Source organism: Balaenoptera acutorostrata, chromosome 2 (assembly GCF_949987535.1).
Source record: "Balaenoptera acutorostrata chromosome 2, mBalAcu1.1, whole genome shotgun sequence".
Taxonomy (NCBI): Eukaryota; Metazoa; Chordata; class Mammalia; order Artiodactyla; family Balaenopteridae; genus Balaenoptera; species Balaenoptera acutorostrata.
The window spans coordinates 117,213,052-117,237,780 of record NC_080065.1 but is presented as its reverse complement, the minus strand read 5'-3'; the positions used below and the strand labels follow the sequence as shown (position 1 = coordinate 117,237,780).

Here is a 24,729-nt window from a genome sequence, read left to right as displayed (position 1 = left end):
TGCCCACAGACTCCTGGCCTGTTTCCTGTGTGTGTTTCCTCTCTACCAGAGCTTTCTCTTGGGACCTTGCACAGGGAGCCAGTAGCAGAGTGGGGGGAGGTGTGGGTTTGTGCATAGTGAGCTGCAGGTGCTCTTGGGTACGTTGGGGGGTTTACAAGTGAGGTTTTCCCTGTGGCTCCTGGATGGGCTTCCTGTTGGAATCCAGAAGCATTTAGCAGGAACCGCATCCCTTTAATACCCCTTGGAATCTTATATGCTGCTCTTCTGATCTGTTCCCTCCCCCCAGTCATGGAGCTCCCACTTTAGTGCTCTGGATGCTACAAGACAGAATGAGTGTCTTTGGCAGCATCCTACACTGCTAGGGCAGCCAAGCATTCACTCACTGGCTCTCCCTTTCCCCTGTGGGAGAAATCATGGGCCGTCTAGTTCAGGCTTAAGCTGTGGTTTCCTTGATGCCAGCAAAGTCAAGCTATTTCTATTCCAGTGCATCTGCACTCTTTTTTTCTGTTCTGTTATACTCCAACAGAGTGCTTGAACTTCTCCTCTGGATACCTGGACTTCACAAAGGTTCTCATGTCTGTAGCTGACCACCCAAGTCAGTGTTCTCCATGTGTTCCCAGACCACAGCTAAGTGGGGCCAGAACCATTTCATAGTCTCCTGTAGGTTCCACAGCCAGTACCCAAATCTGCCTGCTTGTTACCCAGTACACCAGTGGGTGAGGCTCCTCTCAGGTCCCTTGGTCTGTGATTCTGGGTCTCACAACTCCCACAGAGGCACTACTTACTGTTGGATAGATGCTGAATTTTTGTTGTTGGGGCAGGGGGTAAAATGAGGGTCGTCTTATGACAGTATAATGCTGACATCACTCTCTCCAGTCATCTCCTGGTTGAAGTTTGTTTTCTAGTCATTTCTTGCACAAGGGCTTATGGGAATTATATATCCTGAGCATATTCAGAGTGTTTTTCTGTTGCCTTTGAACTTCAGTGTCAGTTTATCTGCCTTTAAAATTCTTGTCTAACATGTAATTTCTTGGGAACCTCATAGATAATGGCTCTACAACTAGCATTTTATATAGCTGTTCAAGTTTCTGAGTTTACTCTCCATATTATTTCCTTATCTCTGAAGTCATTTACCTTTACATGGGTGTTTCCACATCTCATTTAGTTCTGTATCAAGTTCTCTGGAACTGTGGTACCTATTCTATAGATTCAGTTCTTTTGTTTCTGAATAGTTTTCTCAAAGTGTACTTTTGAATATTTTTTCAGTTCCATTATTTTCGTTTCCTTCTTCAGGGATACCAATTATATATATTTTAGATCTCCTTTGTCTTCCATATCCATTATTTTCTCTCTTATTCTTTTCAGCTCTGTCCATTTCCATTGATTGCTTTTGTTAATCCTTTCTTTTAAGTCACTTGCCCAAGGTTTTAGCAGTGTCTTTTTTTTCTTTATGTAGGTTCCAGTGTTGCCTTCATTTCTCTGCTGTTTGCATTTTTTTCTTCCATTCTTTTCTAAACTTTACTTAACTTTTTTATCAACTTATATATTTTTTTCCCTAAACTCTTATATCACTGCATTACTCTTTGTTTACTTTATTAGTTCATTTGAAATCATGGCTAGAGTCATTAGTCCCAGTTTTTATTGTATTGTTGGAACATTTTCCTGCTTTATGATCTTTAAGTCTTTGTTTTTCCTTGTAGCAGCATGTTATAGCTCTGGCATTCATTCCTTCTTTTTGAATGACATGAGTTTTCCTATACCATCTCTCTGCAGGAGATTCATGTGGGAGAAGAGCCAGGGCAGTGTCCCAGGCTAGCAGAAACAGAGCTTGTATGTGAATTGTTTTACCCTTTACTTCTCTCCAGCAAATGAAAATTGGCAGTTTTATGGCTGCTTACAACTCAGTTTCTCCCTTCTTTCTTGTGTTACTGTTAAATTCCTTCTTGCCAAGATGTTATATCACTGTGTGTACTGTGTTAATCTTACTTTCCCTGACACTCTCTGGTAAAGAACAGAGTCCAACCCTCTCCTAATTCTGTCAGCCTATGGACTCTGTTGTGTTGTTCCAAATAGGGGATTCCTGGTTTGCCTTCTGGGTGAGTTCCCTGCTTCAGAGAGCTGTGCTTTACCAGCTTTCATTGACATCTTCAGCTGCAGGCATTCTTTTTCAGCATTTTGCATACTCAAAGTTGACCTTGACTATTTTTTGACAGCCTTTCTAATGTGTTTAGGAGTTACAGATATCTCTTAGTTTTGGTGGAGATGAAATTTGCATTCCTGTTATTCATCCTTGTAGTTGTTTGGGATGATTTCTGAGAAGCAGAGGGAACAAAGATACCTTAACTGCACACTTTAAAATCAGAAGTCAAGAGAACATTTTAAATACCATAGTATTGGTAAAAGTCGGGTGACTGAGAACAAAAGAGGGATTAACTGGTAAGAAAATTGCACTATTCATTCAGCAGCATACCTATGAGATGGTAGTATAGAGGTAAGGGATAGGGAGGAGGAGTTGTAGCCTAATTGGCATGCATTATTTTTAAAGTTAGGACTATCTGAGTTTGTTTAAAATCCTATAGAGAGGAGACATTGAATATATGAAGGCCTGAGGGACAACAGGATTAGAATCTAGGGATATGGAAGTATTGGAATCAGGGACATGAGTGGCCAAAATCTCAAGGAAAGAAGGTTTTCAACCCCAGAACTTGCCTTGCTTCTTATATAACGCTTGTTATTACTTACACCACTTTCAAATAGATAATGTGTCCATAAAGTTATTTCTAAGCAAATAACAAAACATTGTGATACTTGAAGTTTATATTTAAGTTAAATGCCTATTTTATGGAATTATTATATTTGTGATTTACATGCAGACTACAAAATAAAGGCTGTTGGTATACAACTGTAGGCAAGTAATGTAGTTCCTTTGAAGGAAGTTTTCCTTAAGATCAAGGAGTCCCTTTTATTTATTTATTTTTCATGGTTCTCTTGTTTATTTCAACACATTGAAATTTGTCCCTGCTTATTTTACCTTTATTAGAAAAGATTGGTTTATACACTTTCCTGACCTGAGTCCTTTCTCTCCCACAAGTCCCTTTCTAATGTTTTTATTCTCATCTTCGGCAGTGGCTTGAACCTGGCATCTGTAGCACGACTCAGAGGTACTTGGGAAAAGTTACCAAGCAAGTATGAGAAACACCTCCAAGATCTACAAGACCTTTTTGATCCATCTAGAAACATGGCAAAATATAGAAATATTCTTAGTAGTCAAAGCATGCAGCCTCCAATTATTCCACTCTTCCCCGTTGTCAAGAAAGATATGACTTTTCTACATGAAGGTATTTAAAAGTTATTTGAAAATTAGCATATTTAGCTTCAGCTAATTCTCCATAATTGTGATGTATTTAATGTATTTTCCAGCCTATTGATTAAAAGTCACTAAAGCTTTACCCAGTTAAATGCAGCAAATCTTAGGAACCAAAACCCACATTATTGACAAGAACAAATGTAGGTATTTACCCAATGCATTCAAACTTAAAGTTGACTTACAACCAAAATCAGACTTTTTGATCTTATTTATTGTTTCGTTTAGTAATATTTTTCCTTCCAACTTCGTTTTTTAATTACTAAACACATACGGAAAAGTACCCAGAACAAGTGAACAACTCAATGAATTATGACAAAGCAAACACCCATGCAACCAACATCCAGTCAAAGAAATAAAATATTGCCTACCTCCCAGCACCCCCACTCACGCCCTTTCCTAGTTACCACCTTCATCTTCCCCAAAGATAACTAGGGTCTTGACTTCTAATACTGTGGTTTAGTTTCACCTGTTCTTGAACTTTATATAATCACAGAGTATGTTTATTTTTTTAGTTTTGGTTTGGCTTCTGGATTATTTTGGTCAACATTAGACTTGTGAGATGAGATTCTTCCATGTTGGTTTGGCTTCTGGATTATTTTGGTCAACATTAGACTTGTGAGATGAGATTCTTCCATGTTTTTGAGTGTAACTGTACTTCATTTTCAAAACTATTTAGCATTCATTCCATTACATAAATGCAATAGAGTGGATTCATCCAATCCATTGATGAGCATTTGATAGTTTCCACTGTTTACGAATAATGCTGCTATGAATATTCTTTCACATATCTCGTAGTGCACGTGCATTTTTGTTCAGTATAATTCACAGTGAAATTTATGGGTCCTGATATTCATATAATCAACTTTGGAAAGTAGTTTGAGGTTAATCTACTAAAGTGGAACACTGGCAGTGTTACTAGCGTTCTTGTTGTTCCTCATTCTCACCAACACCTGGTAAATTGATTCTTTTTATTTTTACCCATTCCAGTAGGTGTGTAATTGTATCTTGATGTGGTTTAATTTGCATTTCTCTGATTACTAATGAGGCTGAACACCCTTTTGTATATTTATTCGTCCTCTTTTGACAATTATCAGTTCAGTGTCTTGCTTATTTTTTATAAGGTTCTGTTTTTCTAATATACTTTTTAAGAATTTTGTGTAAGTCCTGTATATAGTGTGACTTGCCTTTTGACTCTCTTAAGGATGTCTTTTGATGAACAGCAAGTTCTTAGTTTTAAAAACCTAATTTATTAACCCTTTGCCATGTGGTTTATCTGCAGTCCCCTTAATTGATTTTTGTGAGTGGTATTTTTCCTCCATTAACTTGCTAACTATACAGTGTTTTACTAATTTTCTAGTGTTACACTAGACATTATATTGGGTTGGCCAAAAAGTTTGTTCGGTTTTTTCTGTAAGATGGCTCTAGTAGCTCTTAGTTGTCTTTCACTTCATTCGAAACAATTTTGTTAGATTGTATCGTGACAGCTGTCATGTCAACGTGCATTTTTTAAAAACTTATCAAAATTGGTGGATTTTTGTGTAGCCATTTTAATATTGAAGATGGAAGAAAAACAACATTTTCGGCATATTATACTTTATTATTTAAAGAAACGTAAAAATGAAACTGAAACGCAAAAAAGGGTTTGTGCGGTGTATGGAGAAGGTGCTGTGACTGCTCGAACGTGTCAAAAGTGGTTTGCGAAGTTACGTGCTGGAGATTTCTCGCTGGACATTGCTCCACGGTCGGGTAGACCAGTTGAAGTTGATAGCAATCAAATTGAAACATTAATTGAGAACAATCAACGTTATACCATGCTGGAGATAGCCAACATACTCAAAATACCCAAATCAAGCATTGAAAATCATTTGCACCAGCTTGGTATGTTAATTGCTTTGATGTTTGGGTTCCACATAAGTTAAGCGAAAAAAACCTTCTTGACCATATTTCTGCACATGATTCTATACTTAAACGTAACGAAAACGTTTCGTTTTTAAAACAAATTGTGACAGGTGATGAAAAGTGGATACTGCACAATAATGTGGAACAGAAGAGATCGTAGGGCAAGCGAAATGAACCACCACCAACCACACCAAAGGCCATTCTTCATCCAAAGAAAGTGATGGATGTTGTGTATATGGTGGGATTGGAAGGGAGTGAGTCTTCTATTATGAACTCCTTCTGGAAAACCAAATGATTAATTCCAACAAGTACTGCTCCCAGTTAGACCAACTGAAAGCGGCACTCGACCTAAAGTGTTCAGAATTAGTCAACAGAAAATGCATAATCTTCTATCAGGATAACGGAAGACCACATGTTTCTTTTATGACCAGGCAAGAACTGTTACAGCTTGGCTGGGAAGTTCTGATTCATCCGCTGTATTCACCAGAGATTGCACTTTCGGATTTCCATTTATTTCGGTCTTTACAAAATTCTCTTAATGGAAAAAATTTCCATTTCCTGGAAGACTGTAAAAGGCACCTGTAACAGTTCTTTTCTCAAAAAGATAAAAAATTTTGGGAAGATGGAATTATGAAGTTACCTGGAAAATGGCAGAAGGTAGTGGAACAAAAAGATGAATATGTTGTTCAATAAAGTTCTTGGTGAAAATGAAAAATGTCTTTTAATTTTACTTAAAAACCAAAGGAACTTTTTGGCCAACCCAATATATTTATACTTGTTGATATTAATTCAGGTAATATTCATTAGTACTTTTCTGTGTGTCAGGCAGTGCAAGAAGTTAGACCATTTAAATTCCCATTTACTCACCTCCCGACTTATATACAGTTGTTTCCATGCCTTTAAATGCCACACGATACTATTGTTGTTTTTGTATTGTTTTGTTTGTTATTGTACTTTACTGTGTAAAGTCAGTATTTATTTAGCTTTACCTGCATGATGATATTGTTACTGTTCCTGCATTTCAAAGTTTTCATATGGTTGGGGTTTTTTTCTCCTGTAGAACACTGATTTTTATTCCCTTATGCGCAAGTCTACTGGTGATGAAATCTCTTACTTTTTGTTTATTTGAAAAATGTCTTTAATTAATATTCATTCTTTTTTTTTTTTTGAAATTTAAATTTATTTATTTATTTAGGCTGTGGTGGGTCTTTGTTTCTGTGCGAGGGCTTTCTCCAGTTGCGGCGAGCGGGGGCCACTCTTCATCGCGGTGCGCGGGCCTCTCACTGTCGCGGCCTCTCCCGTTGCGGAGCACAGGCTCCAGACGCGCAGACTCAGCAGTTGTGGCTCACGGGCCTAGCCACTCTGTGGCATGTGGGATCCTCCCGGACCGGGGCGCGAACCCATGTCCCCTGCATTGGCAGGCGGACTCTTAACCACTGCGCCACCAGGGAAGCCCAATATTCATTCTTAAGGCATAACTTTGGTTGGCACTTACTTTTCAACATTTTGAGATAACAAAACTGTCTCCTGGCTTCCATTGTTATTGTTGAGAAATCAAGTGTCAGTCTTATTCGTTGTTCCTTTGACAATAATCTACCCTTTTTCTAATAGCTGCTTTATAATTTTCTCTTCTCTCTATCTCTGTTTTTCTCTAGTTTTGCTATGATGTGACTAGGTACAGTATTTGGCTTTCTCTGACCTGGATATTTTTACTCATTCTGGAATTTTCTCCCAGCTTAGTATCCTATTTTTTAATTATTTCTTCAACTATGTCTAATTTACTGTTAAATTCAGCAGCAAATTCCTTATTTCAGTTATTGGGGGTTTTTTTTCCAGTTTTACAATTTAAATTTATTTTTTATCTTCATGTTCTCTGCCAAAGTTCTCAGTGTTGTTTTTTATAACCTTGCACATATTTACCAGTTACTATTATGTTTGTCTCCAGTAACTCCATAATCTAGATCCTTTATGAGTCTGTTGTCTTTTTTTTTTTTTTCCTTGCATTTCAATCATGTTGAATTTTCTCCTGATGTACCTGGTTATTTTTGACCAAATGGATGTTGTGTATAAAGAAATTACAGAAATAATCTAGGGTTTCAGACAATATTACATTCCTCCAGAGAGAATTAAAGCTTGCTTCTGCCAGGCAGCTAGGGGTGCTAGCAATCCAAAAATCACATAAACCATTTTCATATTTTGAGATAATTTAACACTGAACTTTTATCCCAGTCTGCATTTAGTTTATCTTTAGTCTGAGGATATATATATAGGCCTTTAAAATCCCAACCCAAAACACTGAAGATTTATCTAGACTTAAGTTTTTCTTCTCTAACTTCAAAGGTCATGGTGGCACTACTCAGTTTTTCAGCTCATCATCCCCTTTTCTGAAATCAGCAGATGCTGGGTCAAGCACTGGGAAATGCTGAACTTGCCACAGATCTTCATTATTGCTTCAGATCTTCACAGCCTTGATAGTTTTTTGATGACTTAAAACATTTTTTTTCTATTTTTGTCCAACTTTTCTAACTGTTCTTAGCAGGCGTGTTGTGCCAGTTAACTAGTTGTACTGCCCCCACTTTCATTATCACTCCTTTTTCATAAGAAAATATTACTATAGGCTTCAAGTATATTTTTCTGACATGCTCCCTCAGAACATGTTTATGTGACTTGAAAGTATTTTTGGTTATCATTTTGTTTTCAACTCATGTTGAGACCCTGAACAATTTATATGTCCAATGGATAGGTGCCATTTACTACAAAAAGGGAGCCCACCATGTGTTCCAGACCCATGTGATTCTCAAACTTGGCTTCAGGGACTTGGAATTCCACAGACACCTCAGGGGCTACGTGGAAAATAAATAGGGTCACACCAACTGTTAAAGACAGGTGTGAAAAACAGACAGTTAGATTACCCTTTGAACATATAATTTTTTGCCTTGTGGTTTGAACTGGGTAAGCCAACATATGGGCTAAGTCTGGTCTCATTCCTGTTCTCGTCAAAGAACAGTAGACCATTTTGAGAGGTGTATGAGTTTTTTCCCTCAGAGAACTACTTAGTGAAACAGAAACAAAAACCATGGAACTTATGACCAAGCAAATTTGTGTTTAATGATTAAAGTCATGATTGTAAATTCAAATTCTGGGGAAGAGAAGATGCATGGCAGACTAGAAGATGTCTACCCCTCCGAGCCAGCCACCTCTTAATTTTAACTAATTATTACCACTTGGAAAACAGACCTATCAATACTATTATTTAATCCCCCACCTACCCACCCCACTTTTTTTCTTGGAGATAAGTCAGAAATTCTTGTTTTCTTGGGATGTCTTCCACTTCTTAAGTGTTGACAGCTCATTTTACAATTTTTTTAAGTATCGTAAACCATAGGAACCTTACTGGATTAGTTAAGCCAAAGGTCACTCTTTGTGACCTCTGGCTAAAACCTAAGTTTTCAAGTGCTCTACTCTGCTTCCCAAAAAAGCAGATGCACGTACCTGCCTAAGAGTGGGCTGAGCATCTGGAGAATTAGATTTGAGGAGCTGTACTTTTTACTAGGTGTGCCTACAGCATAATGAAATGGCTTTTAGAAGCTATGCACAGTTTCTCACTTTCCAATAATCATAATCATTACTTCCGTAGGAATAGAATTTCTCCCATTAGCTCATTCCCTGGGAGCAGGATTAAACCATCTATGGGTTTATCAGTTCTTGAAAACAAAAGTGACAGTTTGAAAAAGAAGGTTCTGATTTGTGCCTCCAACAATAATAACTTGACTTCTGCTACCTTTATATAGATATTTTAATTTTGGAAGTTAAAAAAAATTACTTTTATTCTGTAGGAAATGATTCCAAAGTAGATGGTTTAGTAAATTTTGAGAAGCTCAGAATGATTGCCAAGGAAATTCGTCAAGTTGTTCGAATGACTTCTGCTAACATGGACCCAGCTATGATGTTCCGACAGAGGTATGTCATTGAAGTGTGTTAAGTGTTACAGAGCGGCACTGAGCATGATATAATATTTTTCATTTATTGACCATCTGCCATTTGTTACGCAGTGTACTAAGTGCTTTACAGATGTCACTCTCAAGTAATCGTTTGTCACTATAACCTTTAAAGGTTGGTAGTAGTATTGGCCTGCCTTTTACATGTGAAGAAACTGAAGCTCAGAGCAGTTAAGTAATGTGTCCAGGATTACATAAATTGCTGAGATTTGAACCCTAGTTCTCTATTACTTTTTTGAGTACATGGATAGTTCTGTATCGTTACTGTTAATTAAAATGTCATCTAACTTAAATGTAAGTAAGTTGCTGATCTTTACTGAAGTTATCACAGAGGACAGATGCTTTCATCTGGTTTCTAACCAAATGTATGAAGTATTAGTCTTTTATTTTTACTGAATATGTCTTTTATTTTTATTGAATATTTTTAAAGTTCTATTTCTACCTAAGTTCTACTTTATTCTTCTAAAATATATTCCTTGGTCTCAAGTCATGGTACTGCTGTTTATTTGTATGTAAATTCTTTAACGCAGTTTAGAAAGTGCAAATTTAAGGATGCTCCATCTTTAATAAAAATGAAAGTATTATTTGCATTCAATATTAACCTGATCTTCTAAGAATGCTTTTTAAAATTCATTTTTAATGTAATAACAAATGCCTCCTCAAATTATATAAAACATAAAGTATGTTGTCAAGCTGTTCCCAGTAATTTTTGTAATTTTTAGGGTAAAAAGATATTAGGGTTTTAATTTTTGGTCTGATTTTCTTCTGGGCCTTTGTGTATAGCTTCAGTACCTAAGAGCTTTAAAAATGAAATGTTTACCCAGGCAGACACAATTCTTGTGGCTTGAAAGAAATATAGCCTACTAAGGAAACAAAAATACTTGGTTCTTTAAAAGTTAGAGATGGAGTTTTTGTAACCAAACAGAATCAATGTGTGTCAGGATTGGTTTTTTTATTTTTGTTTTGTTTTGTCTAAATCACTGTTCAGGAGTCTTTGTTTTTATAAGTAGTTGACCTGATCGTTGCTCTAGTGTAGAAATTCTCAAAGTATGGAGGAAGGGGTATATCATATCTCCTCTTCCCAACCCATCCCACTTCTGTCCCTGAGAATCACTACATGTAATGAGGGGTGTCATTGCTCAGCAGTGTAGAAGCAGAAAACAGTAAAAACCAGGGACCAAAGCAGACCTGGAGGATTTGTTTGTTTCTTTGTTTTTAAGTTTTTGTTTTTGTTATATGTCCCTGTACAGTGGCCCCACCACTCCCTGTTGTCTTACACAGACATCCATCTACTCATGTATTTTAGCACCCTCGTTCCTCAAGACGATAATGACTTTGTGAGCCAGACCAGTTGATAATATTTTAAGTACCAACAATGCCTCGGAAATGAGCAAAGGAGGAAGAAACTGAGGGTGAAATCAGTAAACATGGCTGTTTCCTTGGGAATGGCCTAGGCTAGAGTAGAATGCAGTATAGGAAAAAATAAAACATAATTAGATTAGACTGAAGTTTTCCTGAATCAATTGTATTTGTCAGCTGGTACTGAAATGTACTAGCTTTCTTTAAGCAAGTAATTGTCCAGTTTGGTGGTGTATAATATCTTGTGTAGACAAAGTAACCCCTTTTATTTCAACAGTCGTCAGTGTGCTAACTGAAAAACAGAATTTTGGGCTGGCCAGAGCTGGAGCTTATTGGATACAAGCCAGGGATATAATGAGACCAGTCGGGATTGGGAGGAAGGGGCAAAAAAATAAATGAGAATAAAAATTTTAAAAAGAATCTTGATTCAGCCCAATTGTAGTGTGAGGAGATACAGGATCATAAAGATTTTGATGATATATTTATACTTACATTTTAAGTTGGATTTGCTGGTCAGAATTTCTTGTTAATACACATTGTAAGAGAAATTTCTGCACTTAAAAATGAAATTATAAATCTTTGTTTCTTGTAACTTCATCCTTGCTTAAATGTATGGCTCAAAAATCCTTTTTAAAAAAAATGTTCAAAAGATCATATTCCTTAATTTAAGGTTTCCCTGAAAACTTTGAATTCAAAATTCATAGTTAGTAAATGTTTTCCCTTAAGCTTCTTATTAACATAAGCCTCTAAATGAATTAGGTATTAAAAATATAATTGGTCTAAAAGCATACTTTTAAATATTGTGGAGTTTTTAGGCCTTCAGTACATATCATAATTCATTTTACCCCCTTGTATTCCATTAAAGTCATTTTACTGTTAAGCTACCATTTTTTTCTAGTAAAATTTTTCTGTTCTGTCTCCATAGTTTCTCTGACTCACGACTGTTGTCTTTTTTCTGTGCTTTCCTATTCAAACACATGCTTCAATGTTTGTGGCTCTTGCTTACAGGAAGAAGAGGTGGCGGAGTCTGGGGTAAGTGTAGAGATGAATGCAACTGGAATGAAGGTTGTGCAACTGTTAACATATACTGCATCCTTTTCATTAATGCACGCACGTAAAATAGCATGTGTTCTATTAACCCTGTCAACCTACATTCCTGACAAATGCCTTTTGCTAACAAGGTTAAAATAGTGTTAGAACTAGCTTTTTTTCCCTTTACTTTTCCATTGTTGACATCCCATAAGTCCCTTTTAGATTTTATTTAGCAGGGTCAGTTAGATGATGATGACGATAGCATATATTTGTTGTGTGCTTCCTATGTGCCATATACTTCTCTGTGCACTTTATATGAATTATTTAATTCTCCAGCCACTCTGTGAAATAGATAATGTTTTTCCCATGGTACAGATGGGGAAGATAGAGTTGCCCAAATTCCTAGAGCTCACTAATGGTGGATTCTGATTCACTAATGGTGGTAGTCTGATTCCAGAGTCCACACTATTTTCTTTTATTCACATGCCATATTTTAGAAAAATAAATGTTTAAGTGTATTAAAATGGGTAAAAGGGTTGTTTATAAAGGTTACATCTTTCTATCAGTTTTCCAAAAGGGTGTAGCCTTTATCCAAACTATACTGTAATATTGAGTTAGTAAATAATTGAAATAGAGGATGATTTTAATTGTTCAGATCCACTAATACCATGAGACATATAGCATTGAGTTTTAAATTCCTACCACTTTTAATTAAAGACTCTCTTATCTCTTTTAAAACTGAAATAGAATCAGAACTAACAACACCTTTTGTTGTTCAGGTAGGTTCAGATCTCTGCTTACAGATCCTGTAATAGATAGCTAGGTATCCATGTAGAATCATAGAATGTTTGGGATCTTATAAATCATCTATCTGGTCCTTTCATTTTTAGTTGAAGACAAAGCTGGGTTTTGTGGATGAAGGGATTAAATAAGAAGAAATTTGCTCTTTTAAGATTATAGTGAATCATGAAGTTAGATGCTTTTATATTACATATAAGAAGGATTTTTTGTGAGCCACTTATTTTGAGTCTTGTCTTATTTGTGGTCTTTTGTTTTCTGTTGAAGCTTGGTGAACTTGAATTTCCTTCTGCTTTCTTCCTTCTCTGTGTTTCTCATGTGTTTTCTTCTATACTTTACATTTATGTCTTGATCTTTTCTGGTTCTTCTCATTGAAGATAGAAATTGATTGCTAACGTTACTGTTATGAAGAAGAATACTTGAACAGTATATCTTAGTGGGGATTTTGGGCTGTTTGAATGACTTATGTAACACATTCACTGTTTATTCAGCTTTTGGGTTGCTTTGTATGATGTTTGCAGGCACTAGGTGTTTTTGTTTTTACATCAAAGCATTTTGAAAGTAGCTTAGAAGACATTGTCATTTATCATGATATTTTCACTTATTAAAATTTTGTATGTATCCTAGATTTCTGGACACTTTTTTATATCAACTTACATAAAATTATTAAATACTTGTATTCAAATTTGCTCCTAAATGTTGGGACTTGATTTTACTGCATTTCTTTGAATCTGAGACATCATCAGTTGTTGGGACCACTGTTGTTTTATGTACCACGAAGAAAAATCACTGCAGTACCTTCTTAACACTGAGAATTTTTTAACTTTATACTTGTTAAAAGAGCTCTTATATAAACTTAGGTATGTGTTTTTATCACATAACACCTTTTTGCATTCATAAAAAAGAAAATATGAAATATAAATTGGTTTAGGTCTTTCTAAAACTTCGTATTTAGAATATGAATTTTCTGAATCACTTTTAGAGTTATTAGTTTCTGGGTTTTTTTTTCCTCACACAGTATTGCCTTTTGTGCCATCAAATATGTTGGTAATGCCACACTTCTTAAAACAAGCCATAAAAGAACAAAAAGCTGCTGGTGCTGGGCTCTTAGGTTGGCTTTGCAGATATTTAGGGCTAACATCCTTTTGACACCTGCTTTGGTAATGTTGTTGAACTTGTTAGATTCACTACATCCTTATAATCATTTGGTTCCTGGAGGTTAAGGGAGTAATTCACTAATGCCATTGGATTTTTTCCAAACCACTCTGCAAGTTTAGGAGTTTCCGCATATGTAAGTAGCAACAACCAAATCACAGTTTCTGCCTGACCAGTAGCAATTGAAAGTTGCCATCAAATGTAAGACACACTCTTTTAAAGATCTTAAAATTGCAAAAGAAAAGTAACATTTTTTTACAACTTTATTTCACTTAATTTACAATGAAAACATTAGGATTTTAGTTGTCTGTTTTAAACAGAGTATGTGAGCACGGAAAAAAACAAATTGTTGTATGGTGTGGTCTGTGTATTTAGAATATCTTTGGGTAATTGGGAGGCTAACTTAGAAGATCCATAGATATCCTTATTATTTTAGAATGGCAACTGCCTTTAAAATAAAAATTGTCTAGAACCTTGTGTTTGCTATCCTTGTTACAAAGGACAAATAGCATTGCAGTTCCTGTTTTCCAGTGGTTCTAGATGTGGTTATTGTAGAAAGAAGTCTGCCAAAAAGAGTACAGTTGGATGTGAATCTATAGCTTGTTTCAATTGTAGTCATTCCTACCCAGCTTGTAGTTTCATCACATTTAGAGGCATTGCAAAAGAAAGATCCCATATCCCCAATCCAGAAGACACATATTGCCTAACCATTTCATATGTGAGTGGAAGCATTGAGTAGCTTTTTATTGCATTTCTGATCTCTGACTATATTGAATTGAGTATAAATGGCGTTATTTTTCTTACCGGTTGTTCTATTTGAATTTTGGCCAAAATCTGGTTACTGGTAAAATCGGTGAGCATGCTCGGAGTGGGCCAGCTGTATACAGGAATGGTGATGGCGATAGCATGTCCAAAGCATCACATACAAGCAAAGCTGCTCTAGAAAACTCCCCTGCTGAAGAATCCTGGTGCAGAGATCTGGCTCAGGGTGGACTTGTCCTGAACTAGGCTCTTGCCATATCTTCAGAGTGTGGATGGCCATAGGGCCAAAGGAATGCTTATACTTGTCACAGTTGTGCCATGGGTTGCAAAGGCACCAAACACAGGTCTGATGGAATTTGTTGCTTTGCGGGGAATTGTTAACTTATTCTTTTGAATTCTGAACTTTGCTGAATCTGAAAACTCAGAACATTGCCATATGTGCCATATTACTTTGCATTAATGCTCTTCATCTTTTAACTCATTTGCATCAGCATGCAGTTGCATTAACAGAACAGAATTCTTTTAATCTTCAATCTGCCATACTTAATTCTCATCTTTACAGCCCCTTATTGTGATCTCCATCTTCTTACAGGTCACTGAGTCAAGGCAGCACAAATTCAAACATGCTGGATGTTCAGGGAGGTGCTCACAAAAAAAAGGCACGCCGTAGCTCTCTGCTTAATGCTAAGAAGCTGTACGAAGATGCCCAAATGGCAAGGAAAGTGAAGCAATATCTTTCCAGTCTGGATGTAGAAACAGATGAGGAGAAGTTCCAGATGATGTCATTGCAATGGGAGCCTGCATATGGTACCTGTAAGTATAAGATTTCACTTACGTGACACTAAACAGCACAACAAAATAGAAATTTATTGCTCTAGTATTATCCTGAAGTCCCAAGAAAATTAACTTTCACTCACAAAAGTTTACTGACATACCTCAAGCATCATGTGATCATGTTAATCAGATACTGAATTCTCATCCATTCCTGATGATTACTCTGTGCAAGAAATGGAGTGATATAGTTCTTTAAAAAGCATTTTAAAGTCTTCTGATAAAAACTGAAACATTATAGAGGTGCCCTTCTCTTTGAGAACGTTCTTATCTTCATCCCTAAATGAAGAGTAAAATAAGTGAAAAATTTCTCTTTCCTAAAAATTTTACAGATAATATCATTTACCAACTGAAAAAATACAATAAATTTAATTAATATACTGTTAGAGATAATAGGTGTATTATAGGCATCAGTAAATACGGTAAAACAAGGAAAATTAGACATATTCTAATATTTATAAATAGAAAATACGATGAACAAAATATAGCCTATTCTCAATACTGTTTTTTTTAAATTAAGTACAGACAATAGAATGTATGTGTCTCTGGGTCAAGGAAATCATGAGTTGTAAAAGCAGAGATCAAAGATGGTAAAATAACATTGTGTTTGTTATAACAACAAAATAAAGATGATTGTACTTCCATTATAAGTGAGTATTATCTATCTATATATATGATTAAATATTACACCAGTAAAAATCCCAATATGATGTATAGAACTTGATTAAATGTTGACAGAATATATGAGGGGGGAGGTTCAGTTTTTCTATTTCTGTGTTCCTAATTGATAGGCGGAAATTGTAATTATCATGGGTTGACCCTGAAATTGATAAATGATGTAGTATTTACATAGTAATCAAAAAAGTATGTCAATAGAGTAGAAAAGATGAAATGCAAATACAACCAAGTATTGATTTTAAAATTCAGATTCACAGTGAATTTTAAAATGTAGGGTAATGAGCCATTCAGTAAGTGTTGTTATAAAAACAGTATCTTGAACACTTTTACAAATAGGAAAATGAATGGGGTATGATGAAAAGAACACCTACTAAAGGATGGAGACAGAGTTTGGGTCTCATTTATTACCATTTGAACAAGTTTCTCTTCATCTTAGCTCTCTTCTGTTTTCCTAAATGTAGAACTCAAGCAAGTATTGGTACTATGTTTTATCTCAGATTCTTTCTACATCAAACCTATTAAATTAAGAGAAAGAAATAAAATAATGAAAGCTAACAATTACTGAGCGCTCTCTATATGCCAGCAACCATGCTAAACACTTTTATAAACATTGCCATTTACTCCTCCTCACGCAGTCTGTGAGGTGTCCAGTATTGGGATTGTGCAGCATGTATTACAATGGAAAAAGAACTCAGACAGATACCAAAACACTGGAGAATAGTTAAGTACACTGCTTCCTTATCAATACAAAGGATGATATATGGTTGTTAAAAATAATAAATGTATATAGACTTGGAAAGTATCTGGAAAAATTTCTTAACCACCTGGTGGGATATCAAGAAGTGTCTGCAATGAGAAAATGGTACATGTCAAAAGTAAAGACTGAAAAAGTATATAGAATCTTCAAATTTTATTCATGTTTTAAAGTTCAAAGCCATATACACATTTATTAAATATCTCTGACGCTGCTTTGAATGATCATCAAAATTATTTTTTCCCAAGTAATGCAATATAGACTTCATCATCTTATGGTTACTGAATGCAATTTATTATTCCTGCTTTTGTCTGATAAAAGGTTGTTTATTTTATCTTTTGTTTTCACTATCTGCTTTTCTTTGTTCCCTAAATATGATTTGGGGTATTCAGAAGCATAGAAACCTTTTGTATGCTTTGCTCATTGTTAAAATTTTGAGGCCTAGGGACTTCCCTGATGGTCCAGTGGTTAAGACTCTGTGCTCCCAATGCCGGGGGCCTGGGTTCGATCCCTGGTTAGGAAAGTAGATTCCACATGCATGCCGCAACTAATGCCGCAATGAAGATCCTGCACACCGCAACAAAGATCCTACAGGCAACAACGAAGATCCCGTATGCTGCAACTAAGACCCGGCACAGCCAAATAACTAATTACTTAATTAAACTTAATTAAAAAGCTTTTTTGACTCCTAGAAAGATCCCACATACCAACCTCTGTGTTCTCTCTCTCCTCCCCCCACCATGCATTCACACACACCTGCGATACCTTTCTCCTCTCACACCCACCCTAGACTTACCTACTTCTTTTTTCATAACACTAAATGGTGTCTCACTACCACTGATTTTAATACTGATTTAAAATGAGAAAACCTGTGGGTCTTTCTTAAACTGAAAGTTAAACTGTTCTGTGAAAATTTAATTCAATTCATGTTCCTTTATTTTGGTTTGAGAGTCTTTGATTTTTATTGCATGATTGATTTTTAAATGTTTAAATAAATTCCAAACCCAAACAACAGTTGATTGCCAAACATTATAGAATTTGGTTCTTCATAATAAGTATGTATGTGTGAGTTTTGGCACTCACCTATGACCTCTTTTTTTATATTCAAAGTAGTCTCTTGATTTTTTTCTTTGTACTATGGCAACTATTAAAATAAGATGTCAATACGGAATTGATTAGTGTTGGGGGGGAAAATGTTTCATGGCTCTAACCAAAAGTTGGTAACATCTTGGATTCAGTCAGTTGATGCGCTACTGCCTGTTATCCCCCAGGAGCACTTTGCTTTGACTTTCTGAGATATTCCCTAATTCTTATCACCCAAAATATTCTCTAGGTTCTGATAATAAAAGCATAGTAGCTAACTATTGTAGCTGTGCTGGGACAGGTTGAACACTTTTATCTTGGTGTTTAAAACAAAAATATCATGGAGTATTGAGGTTGGACCTGCATTAAAACCACCCTGAATAACTGCCTGAAGAATTAAAAGTACTAAAAATACTACCTGAAGGAATAAGTTTTTTTCTTTGGACTATAGTGCTGATTTTATACAGAGGAGGCAGCTTTTTGTTTCTTAAGTCAGAGTTCTTAGTTTTTAATTCTGATGTTCATCTTCAAGTATACTAACCATCTACTTATAAATATCTCTGGTATTCCTATATATAGCTGTTGAAATAATTTCACTTACTTATTCAACAACTACCTGTTAAGCCTCTGTTTTCTATCCATCACTGGACACACAGGGATATAGTAGTGAACAAAGTAAACAGTCCTTACAATCACGTTAGGTATAGCCTTGTGGGGGGAAGAGACATTAATTGATTAATCTCACAGACAGTTGTATCGTTACAGTTATCAGTGCTGTGAAGGAAGGATACAGGATGCCTTGAGAACATAAAACGGGATCTAATCTAGTAGCTGCAGAGTGTGGGTTATTAGGGAAGCTGGATCATGCAGGGTCTAATAGACCTTGTTTTAGGGATTTGTGTCTTTATCCTGAGAGCAGTGGCAAGTCATCTAAAAGTTTGTGTAGGGCATTTGGAGAAGGAAAGTGGCATGATAGGGCTTCCCTGGTGGCACAGTGGTTAAGAATCCGCCTGTCAGTGCAGGGGACACGGGTTCGAGCCCTGGTCCGGGAAGATCCCACATGCTGCAGAACAACTAAGCACACACGCTACAACTACTGAGCCTGTGCTCTAGAGCCCTCAAGCCACAACTACTGAGCCCGCACGCCACAACCACTGAAGCCCACGTGCCTAGAGCCCATGCTCTGCAACAAGAGAAGCCACCGCAGTGAGAAGCCCACGCACCGCAACGAACAGTAGTCCCCCCAGCTCGCCGCAACTAGAGAAAGCCCGCATGCAGCAACGAAGACCCAACGCAGCCAAAAATAAGTAAAATAAATTTGAAAAAGAAAATGGCATGATCAGATTTTCATGATGGAAGAGTCATTGCACTCTTGTATGGAGAATGACTTGAAGGCATGCTGGAATTGATACAGTGAGGGGAGTATTACAGTAGTATAAATGAGAAGATGCTAGCTCTTTGGGTTCCAAGTGCTTCGGGGCTTTGGTGCACACATGGCCAAGTTCAGGAACCACACCATGAACAGCAAGTCCCATACATGGCACAGAAATGGCATCAAGAAACCCTGATCACAAAGCTCTGAATCTCTGAAGGGGGTGGACTCCAAGTTCCTGAGGAACATTAGGTTTGCCAAGAGGCACGACAAGAAGTACCTGAGGAAGATGCTGGCCAGAAGCACCAAGGCCATGAGTGTACCTGCCAAGGCTATATAGGCTCTTATAAAGCCCAAGGATGTCAAGCCCAGATTCCAAAGGGCAGCAGCCACAAGCTCAGTTGACTTGACTACATCGCTCACCCCAAGCTCAGGGAAACGTGCTCATTCCCACATCACCAAGGGTCTCAGGCTCCGCTGGCCAGAGGCCAAGGCTTAAATCAGGGCACAGGATGCAGCTGCGACCCTGGCTCTGGCTCCCAAAGGTGGCCTAGGCACCCACAAAGGCTCTTCTGTCTGCCAATATGAAGACAGAAGGACTGATGTGACCCCTGAGGTGTTGTCTGCATGGGACGGGTGTCATCCTGTGTTATTTGTAGAAATAAACCTGAGGCAGGATCTGTCAAAAAAAATAATACAGATGAGAGGATGTTAACTTGGCCGTTAGGGTGATGGTGCAGATGGAGCTAATTAAGTCTGTTATCTTAATTTAGGGAGTAAAAGTAACTTAATTCTACAAAATTTTTGAAATAACACAATACATGAAATTTCTGTTAGGAAAATTAATCCTTTTTGTGTTAAAAATAGGTGGTTTTAATGAGCCGTGTACTATTGTCAGTGGTAATAACCTTGTCTTAAAAAGTGCAGAATTATGTATTTCTTACTCTCTTCTATTAGTGACCAAGAATCTAAGTGAGAAAAGATCAGTCAAGTCATCAGAAATGTCTCCAGTGCCTGTGAGGTCAGCTGGCCAAGCAGCTAAAGCCCATTTGCATCAGCCCCACAGAGTGAGCCAGGTGCTTCAGGTGCCAGCTGTAAATTTGCACCCCATCAGGAAGAAGGGACAAGCAAAAGACCCTGCCACACTGAGTGAGTATTCACAGTTAATATTGCATTCATTTAATTGAAATTTTCAGGTGAGTTAGAATGGAAAATAATTACAAATGTAAATGCTTTGGAGATCAGCTATTGTAGTTTGTGTAATGTAAAAAGCACTCATGAGTCAAAAAATGCTTCATTTTGCCTATAGGCGCCTAATGCTTCATTTTGCTGTATTCGATGACTGCATGCATATTTTAAATGCTGATGTTGGAATTCCTATAATCATATCAGCCAGAAACGTATAGCAGTATATTTGGGTACCAAGGGCTTACTGCATTTAGTGGTGCATTTACTCAATTATCTAATGCAGATGCAGCCTATGAAATTGCTGCATCTAAAAATAATGAAATTGCTTCTTTCTAAAAAAGACGGTTTGTTGGTTTTTCATTAATGACCACTTCTGAAAACCTAGCTTGGGGACAAGAAGCAAGTGTAAAATATACAAGTATAGACCATGCTTTTTTTCTTCTGTTAGGCCATGTAGATGTTGTCCAAATTACTTTCATTTGTTGTTTTAACAGTATCACTATTTTAGCTTTCAAATGGGAAGCTAGATTAGATTTGGTCCCTAACATTATTATTTAGTTCATACATTATACATAGGACATATTCAGTAGAACCTTGTGAATTTAATTTGATATTGTTTTGAAATCCAAAGTTGAATAAGAAATGCCCCTTCCTTTGCCAGATTTTCAGTCTGGTGTTACAGACATTCACACAAATAGATAACTTCAGTATATGTAATGTGTTCACTATTATGCCAGGAGCATGTACATAACATATAAAAGAACAAAAGAGGGAGGGCTTTTAGGGTAGACAGAGGTAAGATAGTGCTCCAGAGAAGGCCTTTTGGAGATAACACCTAAGCAGAGTCTTAAAGGTTGATTAGGAAGGAGGTAATTAGGCAAAAATTCCAGAGAAGTTGCTTCAGGCAGAGGAAGAATTTGATATCTACAAGGAGCTACAGGCGGTTTGCTGCCTCTGAGTACAAAGCTGTAGAGTGTTGAGAGACAATAATAATTAATGCTAACACTTATGGAGCACTTACTGAATGCCAGACACGGTTCTGAGTGTTTTACTAACTTTATATATTATGTTCATTTAATCTTCATAATAACCCTAAAGATAGATAATACTCTTACTCTACACAGGAACCATAGAAGGTCTAAGTAACTTACACACCACGAGTAAGAGATGGAGCTGGCAGTTGAGCCCAGGTTAACTGGCTCAAAATCCTTACTTTTAACACAGTACTAAACAGTGTCCCACGATGAAGAGAAGTAAAGTCATAGACATGCCAAAATTATAACATGACATGCTAGAGGAAAGTTGTCAGTGGGTAGCTATTAAAGCAGTTTGAGCAAGGCAAGATTATGGTCCAGTTTATGTTGGAGGAGGTCTATAGTAGGAAGGGCTGTGAGATTGGAGATAGGGAGCCTTAGTGGAAGGCTGATGTAGCAACGGGAAGTTGCCCAGAGCCTGATCTAGTTTGGTGTCTGTGGAAATGAGTAGAGAATTGGATGCAAAATGGGTGAAGTTGATTTTGTGGTAGGAGTGAGACATGGGACAAGTCTAGCTCTGATTTCTTACTTGGATGTCATCACTTGAGAGGCAGTGTTATTTGTACCAGGTAGCCCTCTTCCCTCTTGCTCTAATATGACTATTATTTGTGTGATAAATATATTTATATTAAAATGGCACTTAATTAAGAGTAGTGTTTGTATACTGTGTTTTAAATTTTTTCAGTATCAAAGGGCTGCTTGTTACTATGCTGAGTACTCACCAAAGTTGGGCTTACTTTACTGGTTAAAAACAGTGTCAATACCTCTTTGACATTTTTTCGAGAGGATGTATGTAAAAATACCAGTGTATTTGAAAGCATTGCTAAGTTTGACCTATGCTGAAAAGGACCAGCTATTGGACGAGAGTGATGATAGAACTTTGCAGGAATGTTTCCAGTGGGCTTCATACTATTTTTCTATAAATTCATGATTCTTTCTGTTGTCTGCTTCTCTCCTGTAGTGTGAATTTAGTGCTCTTGAAAAGGGCTGGACTGGCAGCCCTGCAGCTTCTGTGTACCCACAGCACAGATGCACCACAGGTAGTGACAGTGCCAGCACCCCTGCACTGCCCCTGCCACGTGCCTTGCCCTGACTTGGAGAGGCCACCTCTAGAGGGGAGGGAAGAGTTTGAATCCATGCCTTCTCTACTAAGATTTCCAATAAGTGTGTCAGTTGTGCGGGGTGGGACACTGTACTCAGACTGTTAAATCAATATCCCTTATGCCACAAAACAAACCAAAAAAGCTATTATAATCTGATCTGCGCTGACTGGCTGAATTTGAACAAATAACCTAGAGGTGAGAATCTCTGTATGCCATTACCCAGTCATTTAGTCCCCGTTTGTCATTTATACATTTCAGTTAACTACACTAGCCATTGTGCATCATGGCTTTAGTTATGTAGTAATTTAGGCAACTGCATCACATTGTGAAGTGATACTTAATTGCTTCTTTGATTTTACTTTTAGGTACAAGTTTACCTCAGAAAGTTTTAGGAACAACTGAAGAAATAAGTGGTAAGAAACATACAGAAGACACTATTTCTATGGCATCATCCTTACATTCTAGTCCTCCTGCGTCTCCTCAAGGTTCCCCTCGCAAAGGTAAGATAAAATTGTTCAAGCTAGTTCTTGTTACACCAAACAACACTATGTGGCCCATATTTTGCTTTTGGTCTATGGTAATAATAGAAAGTGTGAAGAAAAGTGTAACTGGTAATACTTCCTGCATTTTCATGTTTTGGATTGTGTTATTTATATGGTTTCCAGGTGTTACGCATCATGGAGTTAGGACTCCTGCGTTCAAAGTGTGGTCCTTCTTTGGTGGAGGACAAGTATAGATAAGAATGAAGGCAGAACTCACAGTTGTTTTGGTCTGTACAAATTCTTGATGTTATTCAAATTACCAATTAACTCAAACAATTCTCTGAAGTATTTTAAAATAAGAATATCTACAAGAAATTGTTTTTAACCAACTACAAGATTTAGGAAATGAAACAAATATTTAGGATGATACATTCTTTTCTTGAGTAATGGAGTGTTACTACCTTTTATTAATCAAGATTTATTATAACCTATACAGCACCCTTGTGGATTTTTACATTTATGCTAATGTAGAACCTTTTGAATTAAAAAATCTGAAATTGCTCTTCTTTATCTATGTTTTCATAATTCAGACGGAAGCTTTTCTTTTTTTGACTAGCCTGGGTAGTATGCATGTAAGATGCCATTTCATGTCAGCTGCAAATGTAGCATTCTAAATAACGTGTGTGTTTCTTACATTGGCCCTCCACATTCTCCGTGTACCCTGGCAAAAACACTCCTTAGTCATGGCATTTCACAGATGTAAAAAAATTACATCCTTGAATAAACACAGTACAAAATGGTACATGGTCAGAGGGAAGACAAGTTAACGAATTCTAGCAGGAAGGAGAAGCTTCCAGAGCTTTCCTCAGCTCCTGTGTTCTAAGTTTCCCTCACTTTTGAGGGTTCTTTTTTATTTTTGCTGACTATGTGACAGCAGAGTGGTACAGTGATGCCAGACCTTAGTTTGAATCCTGACTCTGTCCCCGGTGACGGCTGTGTTATTACAAGCAACTGATTTATAAGGTCAGGTCTCCTGTCTATAAGATGGGTTAGGGACCACCTATTTTAGGACCTTATTTAAGGATTAAATGAAATAATATCTGTAACGCTTGAGACGTGGTGAGTGTTTAGTAAATCTGAGTTTCTCTTCTTCTTCCCTGCTGCCACTCCAGGGCAGTATAACTTCATTACTGACCCTCTTTACTTAGCTGAGACTGGCTAGAATCTTCATTCAGGTTTTACTAAGAAAAGCTTAGTAAAAATCGAATAGGACATATAAAAGTATACATAATAGATGTGTTTGTAAAACACAGGTTTCCGTTCCTGTTGTATACAGCTCATATATGATTCGGGAAGGCACACAGATATCTTTCATCTCTTTACTATGTGTGTATCCTATCCAGAGTACCCTTTATCAGGTCCCAAGAATTGGGGCTGGGAACAGTGCCTGTTCACACAGATGGTCCAGATGAACAATGTCCATATGCTCTTAATGCTCTTTCGGAACATCTTTACACCCTCCAGAGGTCCCATTATAGACAGTGCTCTAACCAGGAAACTAGTTGAATTGGATTTGGTGTTTTATGGGTCAGTGTGACTTGTGGGAAGAGGTGTTAGGAACAGGAATTTCCCCATTGCTCTTATTCCAAACAAATGCATTTTAACCACTGGAATAGAGAAGTCTTTTCTCTATTGTGTCTTTCAGTATGTGGCCAACAGTTGACCATGATGTTTATAGATTTGTGAGCCTGTCATAGTCATGATCTGAATCCTTAGAAATCTGAGAAAATTCTTTTCTTCAAAACTATTTCTGCTTGTTTATTTCCATAGACAG

At 37.0% G+C, this 24,729-nt stretch overlaps 1 protein-coding gene across 6 annotated transcripts in view; it reads left to right on the top strand.

Moving 5' to 3' along the window:
• The window catches only part of RAPGEF6 (Rap guanine nucleotide exchange factor 6), a 231,694-nt gene that overhangs the window by 194,874 nt on the left and 12,091 nt on the right, over positions 1-24,729 (top strand). For 4 of the 6 annotated variants that reach the window (XM_007188525.3, XM_007188519.3, XM_057541079.1 and 1 more), the window contains 6 exons: positions 3,127-3,338; positions 9,103-9,226; positions 11,632-11,655; positions 14,963-15,183; positions 20,046-20,237; positions 22,779-22,913. In XM_007188525.3, coding sequence (XP_007188587.1) covers positions 3,127-3,338; positions 9,103-9,226; positions 11,632-11,655; positions 14,963-15,183; positions 20,046-20,237; positions 22,779-22,913 — 908 coding nt within the window. The remainder of the gene's footprint in view (positions 1-3,126; positions 3,339-9,102; positions 9,227-11,631; positions 11,656-14,962; positions 15,184-20,045; positions 20,238-22,778; positions 22,914-24,729) is intronic. The other 2 variants (XM_007188521.2, XM_007188526.3) reach the window with 1 other exon arrangement.